The following is a 19,960-nucleotide window of genomic DNA, read 5'->3' as shown; positions in this document are numbered from 1 at the left end:
ATTATTTTGAGTGGGGTATCCCACACCCAGAAAGACAATTATCACATGTACTCACTCATAAGTGGCTTTTAAACATAAAGCAAAAAAACCCAGATCACACATCACAACCCCACAGAACTTAGATAATAATGAGGACACTAAGAGAGACTTACATAGATCTAATCTACATGGAAAGTAGAAAGACAAGATCTCCTGAGTAAATTGGGAGAATGGGGACCTTGGGAGAGGACTGAAGGGCAGAGAAGAGGCAGGAAAGGGAGCAGAGAAAAAATGTAGAGTTCAATTAAAAAAAGTTAGTGAAAGCAATATATATCACAGAAAAATATATGGTTTTTGACCTGGCCACAAAGAAACGTGCCTTTTAGAGTAGTGAGGCCAGCAGCATCTAAAAGGACTGAATTTCTCAGCGTTGTCCTTGAAGATTATTACCTACGCAGAGAAGCCAGCAGTCGCCCTTCCGGAAGATAAAAGCCAGTCTCAAGGACAGAAACTGGGAGTCTTCAGATTGGTGAGAGCGCGGAGGAGACGTGCCGGGGGAACGACAGAGGCATGGTTTCAGGTCTGAGCAGAGGGGCTCCATGTGTTGAGGGGCTCTCCTTTGTAGGAAGCCATTACCAGTGGTTCTCTGGAAAACATGGTATCTTAAAACACATTGAAATAACACTTGTGTAAAGAAGAAACTTTCTCCAAGATCCAAACGGGAAGTCTAAATATACGGTCCTCTGTCTTTTCTCCATGTGCAAGGCCCATGAGTCCTCCTATAACATGGGACCTTTTTTTCTAAGTATGGCCTGTAGGGAAAAGATATCTTTGGTGAAATTAGCTGATTAAATATGGCAGGGACATACTATTAAAATTTTAGCGTTCCCACTTTTATATAAATCTTTGGATTTATAAAATAGTGTCATAGAACTAGATTACTTTCATTTACTATAATATGAAGCAAATCATTATAATTTGATAAAGCCAATTTATAATTTATAATTTAAGTATGACTCTTAAATAATAAGTATCAATTTTATTATTTTCTTTCAGATTATCCAACTCCTAATGCCAAAGACATTTCCTCATATAAAAGAAAGCATCCAAAGGAAATTACTCTGAGTGGCTTCAAAGGTCCCTTCAATGGTCAGTTAAAAATTCTCTATGAAAATAATGCTTATTTTCTCTAAAAAATCCAACGAATTAAATTTTTTTACGTTTTTTGAGATCATAATATAATTACATAATTTCCCCCTTCCATTTCCTTCCTGCAAACCCTTGCATGTACCCCTCATTGCTCTCTTTCAAATTCATGACCTGCCCTCTTTATTTATTGTTGCTACATACATATAAGTGTATGCACATATATTACTAATATAACCATCTCAGTCTGTATGTTACTGTATGTGTCTTTCCAAGATTGGGCATTTGGTATTGCATAGCTGATTAATATGCTCTTCCTTTGGGAAGACCATTTCTCCAGCTCTCAGTACTTCTTAACTGCCTGTGATTCTATAGATAGGGTTGAGCCTTCTGTCCCCCTCATCCACATCAGCATATCCAGTGATTTGCTCATCTTTTCTTCCTAGGAGAACTAGTCTATGTTGTGCTGTGTATGATAGCTACCTGTGGAATTCTTTCCTTGGTGATGCTCAAGTTGAGGTAAGTAAATGTATCTCAGAAGGGGGGGGGGCAGACAACACCAGGACCTGAAAATGAAGGTATTACATACAACTTTATGTGGGACATGTCTATGGGAACATTATTTAGACTTCAAATGTAAAGAAAATGACCACAGGGGATTGGTTTAATGATGTAATTATAGGTACATATGGATTATGCCCTTCCAATGAAAATGTTTATCAGTCTTTCACCTAAGTTTTCTTTAAAAAAACTGAACTATGTTGTTTACAGCTCATGTTATTTAGAAAAATCATCAACTCAGGGAAGGTACATATTGTATAATTCAGTTACATTTATCCGAAGACGTATTTTTCACTGTAGCTTCCTACGTATTGACAAGTTTTGTTCAAGTTTTAATATATATTCATTGAAAGACATATTCAATGAGACTTCATGTCATACCAATAAAAAGAATGCCACCATCAGATATTAATGCACTCTTTGGAAATCCTTTTCCTTAGCTGCTCTCATTGCCAGAATGTGTTGAGTTTTATGTCTCTGGATTTTAAAATATCTTCACTTGTTTATTATTCCTAAGTGAATAACTTGCTTACTTTTAATTTAAAAGACCAACTGGGAGACAATGCAGTTGGTATGTTTTATATGAGAGAATAAAGAGAAAGAAAAAGGTAAAGTATCATGTTCATTTGCTCATTCATTATACATGAATGCATGAGTATGTTGAATTTGAATATCAATAATGTTTATATGCTTCTCTTTGACATTTAATAACTATAAGTAAAAGTTTGCTCAATCAACTGCACAGTACATGTACACATATTGCTTTCCCAGAAGCAAACTAGGAAACCTAACGACTGGACGTGACAACCGTGCAGGAATAATATAACCGGAGTGAGGAGATGGGCAGCTATAGCAAGGGACCGTGTACTTGACGACTCAATGCTTTGCCTAAGGACACTCAAATTCACTTATTTTTAAATGCAACAAAGATTTAAAAATGTAGCTACTTCTCAGTTTCAACCCTTCTAAGCATTTAACATTTTCTAAACACGTAATTTAACTTCAACCAAAACCAGTACCAACATAGACAGCTCTAAGACATCAAATATTGTCTATGAAGATATGGGTTCTGATACATTTTTTGAAATCTAAATAATTAAAAATCATTTTCTAAGGGGTGAAAAGTTCAGTTACTCGACTTTCCTTTATGTAGCTTTAAATATTTAAAAGCACCACTCAATCATTCTGCTTGCCGATATATCCCACAACAATCACACTGTTTTAAAGGAACATAGTTGGCTAGCCCATGAAACCCATAGAGTTATGGCTCTTGATATTACTTTTTAATCATACATACATCATATATACATCATACACAATCGACATTGGCTAAATGGGCTTGTAAGACCTCAGATACAATACACCACAGATAGACATGCATTAGAGTTCCCATGAAATAGCTATAGTTATACCTCTTTTTTGTTTGAACAAAAATACACATTTCTTCTTTAGAGAGTGTATATTTTGCTGGTTTGGTTTTGGTTTTTCTGTGGTACTGAGGATTGAACTTAAGTAGACTACTAAGGCAAGAGTTCTACCATTGAGTCCCAGACTTTGTTTTAATGGATATATTTAAGGAAATTATTCATGCTACTAAGTAAAAAGTATTGCCCATGTAATTTAAAATTTACTGTGTTCTGTAATCAGACCTAAAATTAAGAACATGGTAAAAATCAAAGGGAATATGAACAGAACACACATCATCAACCACAAAGCCTCCCCTGCTACTCCTGATAAAGAATTAGGCAATGTTCCTAAAAGAGTTCAGTCATATGTCTCTGACTGCCCGTCTAACCACTCTTGATACTTACCCTAAGTCACTATGAAGAGTTTCATGTGTGCTTTATATACTCATACTAAATTAAAATACTCTGTCTTAAGATAAGCTTTCAAGACACGTATAGTTTTAAACTATAGAGCTCAATAAAAATCAATAAAGAATAAATAGAAAATAAACTCACATACTTGAAAACTGACCATTAATTAAGATTATTTGAAAACCATAGTAAAATATATGATAGTCCTCAGAGAGGCCTTACAATATTCAACTCTTGAAATTTTACATTCAGGAACTTCATTATTCCCATCCTTCAACAATGACTCCACCCACAAAGATAAGCACCCACATTTGTAATGAACTGATACTGGAACATTAACTTTTTCTCTTGTTTTTCTATAGGATAGCAAGTAGAAAAAGAGAACCCTCACCTACTGAACTAGCTGGAGGTGTCGCCACTCAGTGAGTCACAGCACTATGAACACAAGTCTTTGTAGGAAACCAATGCAAAATTACATTAAGATGGATTTGATGATATTAGGTCATTATATACAACAATTCCTGGCACAATAATATAGCATAATGAATGGTCACAGAACCTTTTTCCCTTAATAATATTTGAGTAATTTGATGTCATAGCTAGTTGATAACATTTCCTTTAAAGGCAGAAAGTGCCATCTAAAAGGTTAACATTTTTGCTTGAACAGTATCACTGCACATGTCAACATCTCTTATATGATTCAACATAGTTAGAGCATGCCTTTTCTCCAGTCTTATAGTTTCTCATTAACTTGATAAAATGAAAATGCTAGTGAGAATGTTGAATATATGTGCTTATTCTAACTCAGTATCTGATCATTAAACAAATCATTAACATCAAACATATTTGGTTATATGATTGGTTGTAAAAATAACAAGTGATATCCTATGAATTTTATAATTTAAATAGTATTGAATTTTACTTTTAATCTGGTGTCTTAATATTCATAAATATATAAAACAACTACAGTGGCTGAAAAAAGTCAATGTTCCCTCCAATAATGATGTATTTGTGCATTTATTTTTTTTGCTGATTAATCATCATGAAACTCTGTAATAATAAAGCCATAATTAGGTTGCCATTTTCTATACTTTTTATATTGCTACTTTGGTCTGGCTTGCCACTAGTGTAATTGTATTTGAAAATATACTTACCAGATAATGAATAAATGCTTTAGAAATGCATACAATTGTATCAGCATTCTTTTTTTCAGAATCTTAAGGTTGAATTGTCTATAATCATACAACAACATAAATATTTAATAACCCAAGGACATCATGCTAGTAATTAAAGACACACTTGGAACTGAAGGCAAAATATTTTCCTCTTGCTTGGTCTAATTTTTTATTAATTAAAGTACCTACATTAAATTAAACTTAAACCTAACATTTAGCTTTGTGTATTTAGGGCAACTGAAAAGCCATACTTTACATTTGAAAACAAGCAAGACTTGGTAAATCACAAATAACCATAAAAGACTGCCAAACAGCCTACTACTGCAGTTCTCAACCTGTGGGTCACAACCCCTTTGGGTCTTTAGAAAACAAACAGTAAACAAACAATCCCCTATAAAAACAGGAAACACACATGCAGACTAAGAATTAAACTAAGAATTAAAACTATAAAAACAGAATTGAAAACCATAATATACAATCACAATATCAGGAAGGTAAATAGATGCTTGAACAAAGCAATATGAGACAAAGAAAAAATCTACAAAAATACCATTCCTTTCATTTTGTTGATAATCTACTGCTGGGCATAGAGTCACCCTAAAGTGTGGTTTGTAAACCCAACGAGAGATGCCACTAGAGGAAACTCATTCTTCTATTTCCAAGCCATTGTCATTAAGACACAGCTTCTTGGTAAGGGATGGGAGATTTTGGCTTGTTGCCCCTTTCAGTGCTGGGTCCCATCTAGCTTGGAACTGTTCAGGTACTGTGCATACTGTCACAGTTCCTACAAGTTCCTATGTACATCAGTCCTATTGGATCTGGTAGACACAGTTCCCTACGTATTCTGCTTTGCCTTTGGCTCTTACAATCTTTCTGCCTTCTCTTCTACCTAGTTCCCTAAGCCCTGAGGGGATGGGTTCAATGAAGACATCCCATTTGAGGCTGAGTGTTCCAAGACCTCTACACTTTGCAGATTGTCTACTTGTAGGTCTCTGTATTACTACCCACCTACTACAGGAGGATGCTTCTCTAATGATAGCTGAGCAAAACAATAATTGATAGACATAAAAGAATATTATTAGAAGTCATTGTGTTGCTACTAAAGCAAAATCTTATCTCCTAGATGAGAAGGGCAATAAAACAGGACAACAGCAGAAGGCCACAACATCCAACACTTTAGAAAATTTAAAGTCACCTGTCTCTAGAATATGGTACCTAGCTATTGAGACAGCAGACCTCTGAAATGCAAAGGACCCTTAAAGACTGAAGAATCATCATAAAAGTCACTTGAGGGCTCTCCCATATCATAGCTTTCTTTTCAACCCTATCATTTCTTCTGTCCCTGGCAATGCCTTTAAGAAACATGCCTCCTCTTCTCTGGGCCAAGGGCCCTTGCTCAGTGTCTCCCTAATACTTAGTTCTCTTTTCCCTTAGACCACTACATCTCACTGTAACTGTTTCTTCATTGTTTTTCTCAATAAATTGCAAGTCCCAATAATTGCAAGTGTTGTTTCTATTCCTTAGCACCTAGTATATGTTCAGTAAACAGTTGTCCAAAGAATATATTGCTTCATTTGGAAGGCTCTGGAGTGCTATAAAGCTGTGTTTTGCAACTCTTTTCACAGCCTGCCATGCCATGACCATTGTCTACTTAAACAGTCAGCAGATATTTCTCAAAACCTTGCATAAGGTTGGGCCCATTACTTTCAGTTGTGGGGCTGTGGCTTACAAAGCCATTCCCTTTGGAGGGACTTATAGACAGTTAACAGTACTAGAGGAAAGGGCTTATAAAGTCCATTGCTCCTGAAGGGTGTATAGATGCTTGACCGTTGCTGGGACAGAGAGTTCTTTCAGCAGTGGTGTAGCTGCCTATAAGCCTCCAGTGTGTCTGTCATACTTTCATGCACACTCTTTGAAGTAATTTTAGTTAAACTCATTCTTGCACTAAACCCTTTCTTTGGTCTGTTGTTGTATCCTATCTGGGATGAATGGATATTTTCATGTCTCCCCAGAAAAGATTCACACAATATGAAGTTTAAAAAAAACAAATTAACTGACCAGATTTCTGAATGAATAAAAGTGAACTAGAAAAAATGTAAACAAAGGGTTGGAAAATTCCAAGACTTACCTCTAGAAGAGATATAATATTAATCCCATAAGAAACATCTGCAGTGATGAATTTGTTCAACACTCATTTACTGAGCAAATGTGAAATGTCAATCAGTATCCTAAGAATTGGAGGTACAATTCTGAACATATCAGATCTAAACAAACCCCTCAAACATTGGAAAAATAAAGATGCACAAAAGGGTTGTACATGTGCAGTTTAGTTGGAGGCTGCTCATTTGTTCCCGGCCACCCAGACAGACCCAAAATAGTCACACAGAAACTGTATCAATTAAAACACTGTTTGGCCAACAGCTTAAGCTTATTTCTAGCTAGTTCTTGCATCTTAAATTAACCCATTTCTATTATCCTACACATTACTACGTGGTTGTGACCTACCGATAAGGTTCTGTCCAGCATCTGTCTCCGGCAGTAGCTACATGGCATCTACGTTACTCCACCTTTTTCCTCCTCTATCTGCTTGGAATTCCCGCCTTGTCCTATTCTTTGCTGCTATAGGCTCAAAGAAGCTTCTTTATCAACCAATGGTATTCACAGCTTGCAGAAGGGAATCCCACATCAGTGTAGTTCTGTAGTACGTGTATCACGAAAGCTGAAGGAAAGTGGTCCAGAAGAGAATGAGGACTAACTGAGAGGACAGAGAAGGAGGAATAGGCAGGAAGAATATGCTAAATGTTTAGTATAGACATCTATAATTTTAAATAAACAGTTTAAAAATAAAAAGTATATAAAAAATAAATAAAATAAAAAGTATATAAACTAATCTCTGAGAAGTGATAAATGTGACAAATAAATGAACAGGTTGGAATGATAGTAGGATGCTCACAGGAGAAATTTTAGATGTGATATAAGAAAACTGATGGTTTTTGTAAATTATTAATACATGAAGTGGAAAGGTATTGGGGATTATGCATTTGTAGGAAGTTGAAGTTGTAACGATTGTTTTAAGAACATTAAAATAGGCTTTTGATTTCAATGGTTCCACCATGGCACCATTTGGAAAATTACTCCACACATAGGGGAATGAGACTGGGATTGAGTGTCCACCATGCCACTTCACCTTCATAATTACCCTCACCATCACACAGCATGGGTTTCCTGACCTTGGGTTTCAGTTGAGCTTATCCAACATAGATAAACAGCATATTAAAAATATAATTCCCAAATCCCTCAGACTATCACCCTAGGCTCTTCTTTTTCCATTCACATCCCATCAGTGTGGAAGTTTCTACACGAACCTGTCCTTCTGGATTCCAAAACCACTTACTTTATCTCTTTTTCCTTGCAGGTTTGTGATACTAGCATCTAACTTGTTACTAATCCTGGTACCGTACTGCTCATTGTAGTTTTCCTACAACTACTCTAACAGGAGTGGAGACTCCTTAAATCAAGGACACTCAAGGGTCATTAGATACCTTGAGATATAGTCCATCTATTTCTTATTGGTTCTCTTATTGATGACAATTCCCGATATAAACTTGCTAATTTTTAAGCCTGCAGGATATCCATGTGGAGTAACCTAGCAGTCAAGTAGAAAATATGTTGAATTAGATCTGAGCTGGATCTGGTAAGTTTTGAGTTTTCTACTATCTTCCACACATCCCTTTGTTACCACTGCGAAGGCTGCTTCACACAGCATACTCACTGTGGTATTATGTGGAGAAGGTTGATAGATCTTTTCTCAAAAGACCTTAACCGTGATAAAGTTCTCTCAAGAACAGTCTTAGTTACTTTTCTGTCTCTGTGAAGAGACAACATGACCAAAGTATCTTACAGAAGAAAAGGTTTATTGGTGTTCACAGTTCCAGAGGGTCATTTCCGGAGACATGGCAGCAGACAGGCAGGCGTGGTGCTGGAGCCATAGCTGAGCATTTACGTCTTGATCTAGAAACAGCAGGCAGAGAAAGAGCAATTTAACTAGGAGTGCCATGCACTTTTAAAACCTAAAAGTGAACCCCCAGTGACATGCTTCCTCTAACAAAGCCACACTTCCTAATTCTTCCTGAACGGTTCAACCAACTGGGTCCAAGCTTTGAACCACACCTTATGAGCCTGTGGGCTCATTCCAACCACCACCTTCCAACCATCCCAGGAGCTGTCCGATTATTCCAGTAATAGGATATTTTTTTTTGCTTCTTCCTGCTTCTGCCTATTTACCCCTGGTCTTCTTTCCTCTGCATCCTTCTTTTCATGAATTTCCCCAGGATCTCCTGAGACCTTAGCAGCTACCAACGAGGACTCAGCAAGGTCTCTTGGGCAGGTGTTTCAGGTAGAAGAGAATCACTGCAAAGCTACAGCTCACCTGTGTTTCTTGTTTTGTTTCTTGTTTTGTTTTGTTTTCCGAATTTGTATCCTATTGTCATTCATATCAAAATTATTACAAATTAATGGTGAATAGAATACACCTTTTAAAAATTGTTCTAAACTAGTCACAATTGTAAGCCTAGCAAATGTAAGACTAAAATCTTACGACAGTGTCTGCATTTCTTCTCATATCTTATCTCTATCTGTATCATATCTATATCAGCCTGGCTTGCTGTTTCAACTCTCCACTCTCCTTAGAGCTTAAGGTGAGAACTGTCTGAACTGAATAAGGCATGGTACATGAGTTTCCCAAGTTATTCCCCAAATACTTCTCTAAGGCATCAATGTTTGTTCAAGACGCACTGACTGCACTCCAACAATAAGCCAGTAGAATGACTGTCGCCAAAGTCTCCTCTGTAGATCAACCTATTGTGATAAATACAGCTAACCAGATGTCCATAATGCTCAGTTTTCTGTAACTTTCTATAAAAACTACCACAGGCCTTAACCACAGAGGCTTGAAGTTTAAGTTAATAAAGATTGGCAGACTTAAATATAACCATACAATTTCATTATGTTGTGGATTTTTTTCTGTCTAGTTTATGTAATTATGTTATCTATGAAGTGTAATGAATGATTTTATGTTGAGTGTAATGGATATCTGATATTTTTTGTTATAACAGAGATATAACCAGATAAAATATTTTCTAAATCTTGTATATCTAAGAGCAACTATAGAAACTCTTTGAAGTAAAATATCCATTCTTAAACCTCAAGTTTGCTTTGGACACATACTCTCAGTGAAAATTAAGCATAGTCTTCATTCACAAGTAAATATTTTAAAATAAAATTGGCACATGTTGTGGATAGACATTCTTAAAAGGATTAAGAAAGACACAATATATCCTTTGTTATGTTCCATAACGTGGTATTAATAGAAACTCTGTGTGCCTTTGGGGCAGTAAGATGCAAATAGACTCAACATAAAATATTTTAAGATGTTGCTGGGCAGTGGTGGTGCACACCTTTAATCTCAGCACTCGTTTGGCAGACAGATCTGAGTTCAAGGCCAGCCTAGTCTACAGGGTGAGTTCCAGGAGAGTCAGAGCTACACAGAGAAACCTTGTCTTGAAACTTTTTTAAAATATATGTTGAATTTTCTACAAAGATATATGTTTCTACATATATGTAGTATATACATAGAATATTTTAATTCTAACAAAAACTATATAATTTTTCTATAAGTTTTATTTTCAGTACTGAGAATTGAGCCCAAGCTCTTGCATATGCTTTCAGGCATTTTACTACTGAGCTACTTACACAGCCCTATTTATAAAATTAAAAAAATGGTAGTGACGAAGCACAGAAAAAAATTCTCAAAGAAATCACAGTATTAGATACAAAGAATTACTAATTTAACAAATACCAATCATATTATAAATATTCCAATACTCAAGAACCACCAACAGTTTCCTCAGCTGTATTAAAGTTTTGAACTTGCTAAACAAATAAGAATACCCATATTAAGCCTCCAATTGTGTTTTTTTAGTTTCTTATATTAAATTCTGTATATCTGATTCACAACCCAAGGGTTACCTCTGTGTTTCCTTTTTAACTTTGTAATCTTATGGGGATGGAGTTGTACTTACCTATTTTTGCTTTGCTTTTCTATGCTTTGGGTGTTAGATCAACTCTTTTAATCACCACGTACCCAATGAAGTATACAGTCTATGGGAGGAATCTGCCTAAAACAGGTGAGGTTATGAGATACAGTCTACAGATAAACATAGGTCATACTGGGCCCTGTTCTGTGGTTCTGAAACTTGAATCCTTTTAAAATGACAAAGACAGACTCTTAAACAGATTCTTGGGCTCTACTTCCAAAATTTCTGATTTGAAAATTTGCATTTCCAACAGATCCCACAATATGCTAATACTCCTCCTCTGGAGGCCACTGCAAGTAGATCTCAATTTTTTCTGTTCATTTTAATATTCTGACAAACTTTAGACTTTCTGATATCCTCACCCTTTATCAAAGATAATGACTAAATAGATACACCATGGTCCAGAGTATTGGCATACTTTTTTTAGATTCTTTTTTTTTTCATGGTTTATTTTTTTATATTTAAAAATTTCTATCTCCTCCCCTCCTCCTCCCCCTTCCCTCCCCTCCTCCTCCCCCTTCCCTCCCCTCCCCTCCACCCATACATCCCCTCCCTCCCTCTCCAGGCCAAGGAGCCATCAGGATTCCCTACTCTATGTTAAGACCAAGGTCCTCCCAACTCCCCCCAGGTCCAGGAAGGTGATCGACCAAGCTGAGAAGGCTCCCACAGAGCCCGTCCATGCAGAAGAATCAGAGCCCAGCACCATTGTCTTTTGCTTCTCAGTCAGCCCCCACTGTCGGCCACATTCAGAGAGACGGGTTTGGTCGCATGATCCATCAGTCCCATTCCAACTGGAGTTGGTGATCTCCCATTAGTTCTGTCCCACTGTCTCCATGAGTGAACGCACCCCTCACGGTCCTGACTTTCTTTCTCATGTTCTCTCTCCTTCTGCTCCTCATCAGGACCTTGGGAGCTCAGTCCAGTGCTCCAATGTGGGGCTCAGTCATTTTCTTCATCTATCGCCAGGTGGAGGTTCCCTCACGGTCCTGACTTTCTTTCTCATGTTCTCTCTCCTTCTGCTCCTCATCAGAACCTTGGGGGCTCAGTCCGGTGCTCCAATGTGGGGCTCTGTCATTTTCTTCATCTATCGCCAGGTGGAGGTTCTATGGTGATATGCAAGAAATTCATCAGTATGGCTATAGGAACTGGCCTTTTCAGGCTCCCTCTCCTCAGCTGCCCAAGGAACTAACTGGGAGCATCTCCCTGGAAACCTGGGAACCCCTCTAGGGTCAAGTCTCTTGACAACCCTCAGGTGGCTCCCTAAATTAAGATATATGCTTCCCTGCTCCCATATCCACCCTTCCTGTATCCCAAGCATCCCATTCCTCCGAGCTCCCCCCATTCTCTTTCGATAGATCTCTAAGGAGTAAAGGAGTCACTGTGCATTCCGTGGGAAGTAAAATTATCAGTCATTTTCTGTGTACACTGAAATATTACTCAGTCCTTAGTAAAATCCAAGTTCAACTTCATTCTTCAGTTTTGGCTTCCTGTCTGTCAGTGTTCAGGTACCATGTTGATTTGACACACAATTTGCACACATCTTGTTGCTGAGAAGCAAGGAATAAGGAAGTCATAGTTGGGAAGTTTCCTACCCTTACCTAGATGCCAATGCTACTCCTAATTTCTTCTTTGGACCCAAGTCCATGCTCAGATCAACCACGAGTAGGCGCTGATGAGTGAAAAGGGAGAAATTAGTTGTTCAGAAGGGGTGCGGTCAGGATGTCAAAGTTGGACTTCTTACCATTCTTTCTTATGCCCACTCTTTTCAAGGGTCAAAACACCTATGATATTTGTGACTTTTCGGCCTCCCACAGTTTTTGTATTATAAATTTCAATACAGAATGACAACTCAAGTCTGCAAAAGTCGGATCATTATAGGTACATGTTTTGAAAATTTAGAAATGTCTCTCTCTCTCTCTGGACAATGCCTGGCTTTCAATTCTGTTTCTTTCATGTGTATTTGAAAAGGCTGGTGTTGAACTCAAACTGAACAATGGCTGCTTTATTCTGAGACTGGAGTCAACCTGTCTCTCCGGTGACGAGTGCTGCTCCCTCGGTCTTTTCGGTGTTTCATGATTTAAGGAAACCGAAATTATGCCTATATAGTTTAAACTGTTCTATTATTTTTCTCTTACATGCACACAGTGGTTCAATTGAAAATGATTAAAGTAAAAGCTACTTCAATTTATTTATTTATAAAAATAAATAAGGACATAAGGATAAGGGAAGTTGGAAGAACTAGGAGTTAGGTAGAAGAGAGGAAGGATAAAAAAAAAGTAGAATTCTAGAGTTTGAGAATTTGCATCTTCTCCTCTCTTTCCATCTTCTGATATGTCTCTATTGAGTACAAAAGTGATGTGGGATTTCCCTCTGTATGCTGTGAATACCATTGGTTAATAAAAAAACAACTGTTTTGGGCCTGCACATGGAATAGAGGTAGGTGTGGGGGCGGGAACTAAACTGAATTTTAGGAGAAAGGAGGTAGAGTAAGAGAGAAGCCATGTAGCTCCACGGGAGCCAGATAGAACTTTACCCAGTAAGCCATAGCCACATGGCGATACACAGATTACTAGAAATGGATTAAATTAAGATATAAGTTTTAGCCACTAAGAAGCCAAGCAGTGTTTTAAATAATATAGTTTCTGTGTGACTATTTCGGGGCTGAGCAGTTGAGAAACAAAAAGTGGCCTCCATCAACACAAAAGACAAGAAAGTTCTTATGTTATGGACAGCATTACAAATTTTAAAGGATAATTTTGTCCTTGTGTTATTGTGGTTACCTCGTTATCATCTGCAAGTCATTTTTGTATGACAACCACAGCTCAGAGAGAAGACAACTCTAGGTCAAATAATTTTCCCACATTGGATTTCACTTCTGACCAGAATAACCAATTTATTAAATCCATGTGGCGCAGCTCTCTGTTTAATCCAAACATTAAATGTTTGATTCCTTTAATAAGTGATTTCTTTTGCCTATATGATGGATATTGAATCTACCCTGCACAAATAGTTCCCTTTATGGTCATCATCACACATCTGGAATTTCCTACCTTCAACAAAACTCACTTTGCCCAGATTTCCATTTTAATTTCACCTCATCTGCATTCATTTGCCTTTGTTTTCTCCCTGATTTGCAACAACGATTCTGATAATCGCTGCTTAAATTGCGTAGTTTGGATTATTGTACGGTAATAAGCAATCATGAGCTCCTAATGGCTTTTGATAATAACACAGTTGGCACTTGCCCGCTGTTGTCTTCTACCATCATGGTACAGTCTTGCTATTGGTCAGCGGTGATGACTCACTGTTGCCTGATCTGGAAGGCTCGGGCCGGCAAAACTCACTGTCCTCTGGACACTGAAGCTTACGACAGTGAACATGTTTACCTTTCAAATTCCCATCTAGAAGAAACATGTGTCTTTCTGTTCATGTTTCATTGCTCCGTACAATTCATGTGTTTGTTTAAATCAGTGAAGATGGGAAGTGAGCTCTAGAGAAGCCAGGGGAATATTGGGGGAATAACATGGCAGTTTAACAAAATAGGTTACATTTATTTAAGTAATTGCTCTACCTGGCACTCTTCCAAGATCCATATATTTAATATACATCAGAGTTTTGTTTGGCATGTACTAAGCTTTTCTTTATTTTCCAGATAAATAACAGTGAGCTTAGAGAGTTTAAAACATGTTTCAAAGTGATACAGTTGATAAGGGACAGAGCTGGGGGCGAAGCTTGAGTTTCTTCTCAGTCCAGGCTCTACTGTTTATTACAGTGTATGTGCTCCAGAACCTCTCCTGGGATGGGAAAGGGACCACACTTTTAAACAGGAGAAACTGATAAATAAATGAATGACTCCCATTAGCACTTCAAGATTAACCTAGTTGGGATGGCTCGGAGTTTCTTCTAACCCTACTTAAGAAATCAATTGCTCCTGGCCCAGAGTTGCTTCTAATAAGCGAGTAAGGTCCTCTCGCGGGAAACAAATGAACTGCAGCCTGTGAAAACATCTCGGTAAGGGTTTCCGAGAAACAGTAAAACGTGGGATCGACAGACTGGGAGGGGTCAAAGAGTTCAGTGACTTATGAGAAATAAAAAATTACGTACACAGAGTCACTAAAGTACAAAAGAGGATGAAAGGAAGAAGAGAGGCCAAGCTTTTTGTTTGTCTTCCCGCCTTCCTTGTGTTCAGTCAGAAACATTCTAATTGAGCTTGGCATCCACTCCACTGTTATTGAACAGGTGGCCTCACAGTTGCTGGATCTCATTTCTTTTGCATAAACAATGCTCTTACTTCCCCAGTGCTATTCACCAGGGTGATTTTTTTTCTTTCATTTTTTTGAGATTTCTTTATTTAATTTTTTTTGTATATGAGTGTTTCGTCTGTTTATATGTATGTGCGTGACAAGCACACCTGTGTCCAAGGAAGTCAGAAAGGGGCATTTGCTCCTCTGGTACTGGAGTTGTAGATAGTTTTGAGCCATCATGTGGATGAAGAATTGAACTCCAGTCCTCTTCAAGACCAACAACTACTCCTAACCATTGGACCATCTCTTCAGCCCCAAGTAATGACTCTTATGATGTCACTGAGGGTGGTTAATCAAATACATTTTAAGGTACTATTATCATTCTTATGCAAGACCTGAGTATGGCAAAGGCCTTGCTTCACAGTGATGAATGTTAAAAAGGATGACTTAGCCAGGCAGTGATGGCACAAGCCTTTAATCCCAGTATTTAGGAGGCACAGGGAAGTGGTTGTCTGTGAGTTCGAGGCCATCAATAATGAATTAATTATATAGATACCTTTACAAATCAACACTAATCGCCGGGCGGTGGTGGCGCATGCCTTTAATCCCAGCACTCAGGAGGCAGAGGCAGGCGGATCTCTGTGAGTTCGAGACCAGCCTGGTCTACAAGAGCTAGTTCCAGGACAGGCTCCAAAGCCACAGAGAAACCTTGTCTCGAAAAACCAAAAAAAAAAAAAAAAAAAAAAAACCAAATCAACACTAATCATGGCAGCATTAAAGCATTTTAACAATATATTCAGTTTGACTTTTTATTACTTTTGACCTGAATTGTACAGAAAAGCGATATCCAAATTTAATCATTTTTAACTGGAACATTGTGGTTAACTTATATACTGTATTACAAGGGAAATATTGGTTAGCATTGTCAATAGCTAATCATTCATAGACAATAACACAGTAGGGGGTTAGGATAATTGTTTAATCGGGCATAAAAACTAACATTTGAAGCTCCTTTTTGCATGCTTATTTTTTAAAAATCCTTAATAAAGTACATGTTAATTTTCAAAAACTCTACCTATGAAACAAATAAATATTGCTATCACACATTACTATAACAAAAAACTTAAAATTTTCTGTTTTCAGTATAGAACCATGTACTAAACATATCTTCAAATGTATTAAAATCTACTACACAGCCTACCATAAAACTAACAGGCCTTCGAACAGGTGGATAACATAATTTTCTTTTTCCTAATGTGTACCAGAAACTAAATTGCATCTTGCCTTCAATAGAAACCCAACCATTCGGTTATGGTAAACTGGCTTGACAGGAAGTTTATCTTAAGACTTATGTAATCCTTGCCTCTTGTGTATCTTGATATTTGGGGAATATATTTTCTGGGGAGAACATATGGTGGAACAATCTTTCAGGTTACCTGTTCTGACCCCGAGTTTGCATCATGGGAAGAAAATATGCTTCCAATTAAAATTGTCCAGTGGGAATCCTATTCTTTATGAATTCGGGGTGAAGAATAGCTGAGGAGTCTGGGCTGTGTCTGATGGCTGGTGCAAAGCACCTCGAATCAATAAAACTCTTATTAATATTATCCTAAGTATTTGCTATTGGCTCACATGGACATGATTCTAAGAAAAAGAAACTTTAGATCTGGAAGTTTCTAATGCAGGTTATTGTAGGGAAGAATGTCGAATATTTCTAAAATGGCCTCTGTACTGACAGAAATAATGGCAACTAAATCAAGAGTTGCATGCCAGAAATTTGTGCATCAAGAATCATAAAGAAATTTAAAGACATAATTTATTTCTCTATGTCATTTTTCCACAAAATAAGACATCAAACTTTGAATTAAGATTATGCAGCCATGGCAGAGATGAGGTCCCAATGCTTGAACTCACATTCAGATTTGATCCAGCCGCCTACACACTACTCCCTCCTAACTGAGTCCTGCAGAGTTCTGAGTCTATGGACTATTCTGCTGCACCAGATAAACACTGCTTAAGGGAGATTTATCTAGTTTTTATTTTCTCTTCTCAAAGAATAGTATTTAAGATTCTTCTGGGTTTTTTTTGTCACCCAGTACAAAATAACACAACACAAAACCTTGTTAATTATTCACTGGTTTTCTACTGTGTGTCTCTATACTCTGTTTCTTATGAATAATATTTTACAACCTCTTTAGTTATTAGAGTGGCTGGTTCTCACTAGAAAATCAGCATTGTGACTAATAATTGAGAAGGGTTGACCTTTATTCTTTTGCTATAATATTCTCACCTGCCACGTGGTGGTAGCACACATGTTTAATCCCAACACTCGGAAGGCAGAGGCAGGTGGATCTCTGTGAGTTCCAGGCCAGCCTGGTCTACAAAAGCTAGTTACAGGACAGGCACCAAAGCTACAGAGAAACCCTGTCTCGATAAACAAAAACAAAGCAAAAAGATTCTCACCTAATTGCTATGATGTGCATAGGGCTCATATGCCCTCCAGGGTTCCATATACTGAAATGCAACCCCAGTTGTGGGATATTGTGCTAAGAGAGAAACTAAGACTGTTATCCAACTCTGGGTTTAGAAGTGTGGCTTTCAGAAGGTGGCCAGGATTAGAAAATACCTTTACGGGAACCGCTGTTATTGAATCTGGTGTTTTTTTTTTTTTTATTTAAAGAGAGGACAACAGAGGAAACACCTATGCACTCCTAGGTCCTATCACTCTGCATTTGATGATCTAAGTTACAGCCAGAAGACCATCACCAGATGTGACCACTCACCCTGAAACCTCCAAAAGTTAATGCTAAACTATGCTTCTGTGTATTGCTCCTTTCCTTGTTGGCACTGTGGCATTAGTTGCAATAAAACCTGGCCCCTGCAGAGATTAAAGCAGATAGTTCTCACTAGCAGCTAGTCGATAGGAAGATGTAGCCACTGTCTTCTTTATATTAGCTAAGTTCCAAGGAACTGGTATACTCAGAAATGTTTGTTAAAATAATGGTGTCTTATCAAATGGTAAAGCGAGCTCCTGTTATACAATTTTACTTAAGGAATACACAGGTAAGGGGGGGGGGCGGTGACTGCATGATTTCACTCACTGATCACATTATATAAGAGGTTTGAGGCTCTAAATGCAACTTCAAGATCTTCATCTGTCCTTCACCCTCTTCTTTGTCCTTCTGCCACAAACGCCTTCTGTTAATTTTCCAAAATGCATTGTGTGTCTGTCTTCCAGGCTTCTTTTTATATGTGCTCTCTTTTTACAGAATAGTCTTTGCCTCCTCTCTTCCAATCTTACCACCTTATTCCTCATTCAGCTCTCATATGAATCATTTATGATGTCTCCAGGATAGGCAAGCATGGTGCTGGTTTTGTATGCTTTACGCTGAACTCCTTCACATCACATCATATGTGTATTTTTATTTGAGAAAAATTTCTATAATTGCCTGGGTTGTCATTTTACAGGGAACTATTCATTATTTTACTAATTGCTCTGGCTCCAACACACGATAGAAATTAGTCCCTATTTATCACACTTGACATCGTTATTTTCCAATGATCCAGTTTCACCCACCCCATGCAGGGATCTCTAAGTTTGTGAGAAGTGACAATTTTCTCAAGACAAAATGTTCGCATTTGTAGTCTAAACATTGTGATGTAATCCAGTTGTGCTCAGTTACAAAAAGATAGAAGCAGCAAGATTGTTGCCATCACCTCTATCCTTGAATGTGGATGGACACTGGAAGCTGGAGTAGCTACCTTGGGACCATGAGGAAAACATGGAATGATGAGAGTTGACTTGCTTCCAAACTATCGAAGACAATTAAGCCAAGATGGCACTATAGAATGATGCCATCACTCACAGGAGCTGGAGGGGACAGAACTGCTTACCTACTAATGCTGTCTGTGAAGAACAAAGCACAGAGCCATCCAGAACCTGAAGTGGCGTAGGTGATAAAAATAAGGTGATACTGCATGTCTTTGTGATGGGAGCATCTCTGGAAGATCCTGCGAAGAATGTCTCACTGACTTCTGATGAATAAGATAAAGTATTCTGAAACAGCTATCCAACTAATAACTATGGTTTCTATCTGAACTTTTTCAGGGACAAGAAGGATGGCTTAAGTAATTAAGAGCACTTACTGCTATTTCAAAAGACCCAGGCTCAGTGCTCAGGACCCATGTGGTAGTCACAGCCACGTGTAACTCCAGTTCCAGGGATCTAACCACTCTACACACACCCACATGGTGCACTACATGCGCCCTGAAAACAATCATACATATAATTTTTTAAAATTTTTTTTCAGTTGTTTTATGGGAGAATCAACAAGTCTTCTGCAGATTACTGACTCACATGTAAAACATATCTAACAAGTCCCCAAATCAGATATATCTAGGATATTAGTTAACTTTCTGCTGGGCTTCGCATCTTCAGAGACCTAAAAATAATATGTGAACTGAAATTTGTTGTAAAAACAGGCTTGTAGAAGTAATATGGACCTAGCCCATTGAGATGAGGCTCTTATTCCACTTATTCTGCCTTATTCATCGCAATATTTACTGAGGATTTTATCAAATAGAGCTTATCATAACATTTCCAAATAAATAAGATGAAAATTATGTTGATTTATTTCTTCATCAATAAATGCTATAGTAAAAGTATTACAATGAAGAAACCTTCAAAAGAATCAATGTGGATAAATTGATACACACACACACACACACACACACACACACATATATATATATATATATATATGGTATATTCTCTGTATTTAAAAACCTTAGTAAAATGTCTCAAAAGTTGATACAGCAAATCATCACATTGGAAAGGAACAAAATATGAATATTGCCATGAGAAGATGTTAGATAAGACTCAGTTTCTTGAGTTGGAAAGACAGCAAGACCAAGAGCATAGTAAGGAAGGCTGGAATAGAAGA

General features: G+C 37.6%; 1 protein-coding gene across 1 annotated transcript in view; it reads left to right on the top strand.

The window, feature by feature from the left end:
- Gfral (GDNF family receptor alpha like) overlaps positions 1-3,929 on the top strand; it is a 45,644-nt gene extending 41,715 nt beyond the window's left edge. The window contains exons 7-9 of the mRNA XM_038321133.1: positions 1,036-1,128; positions 1,572-1,644; positions 3,866-3,929. Coding sequence (XP_038177061.1) covers positions 1,036-1,128; positions 1,572-1,644; positions 3,866-3,929 — 230 coding nt within the window. The remainder of the gene's footprint in view (positions 1-1,035; positions 1,129-1,571; positions 1,645-3,865) is intronic.
- Positions 3,930-19,960: the final 16,031 nt, after the last annotated feature.

The sequence above is a fragment of the Arvicola amphibius genome, chromosome 3 (assembly GCF_903992535.2).
Source record: "Arvicola amphibius chromosome 3, mArvAmp1.2, whole genome shotgun sequence".
NCBI lineage: Eukaryota > Metazoa > Chordata > Mammalia > Rodentia > Cricetidae > Arvicola > Arvicola amphibius.
The sequence above is the reverse complement of the archived record's forward strand: the minus strand, read 5'-3'. Positions and strand labels throughout refer to the sequence as shown.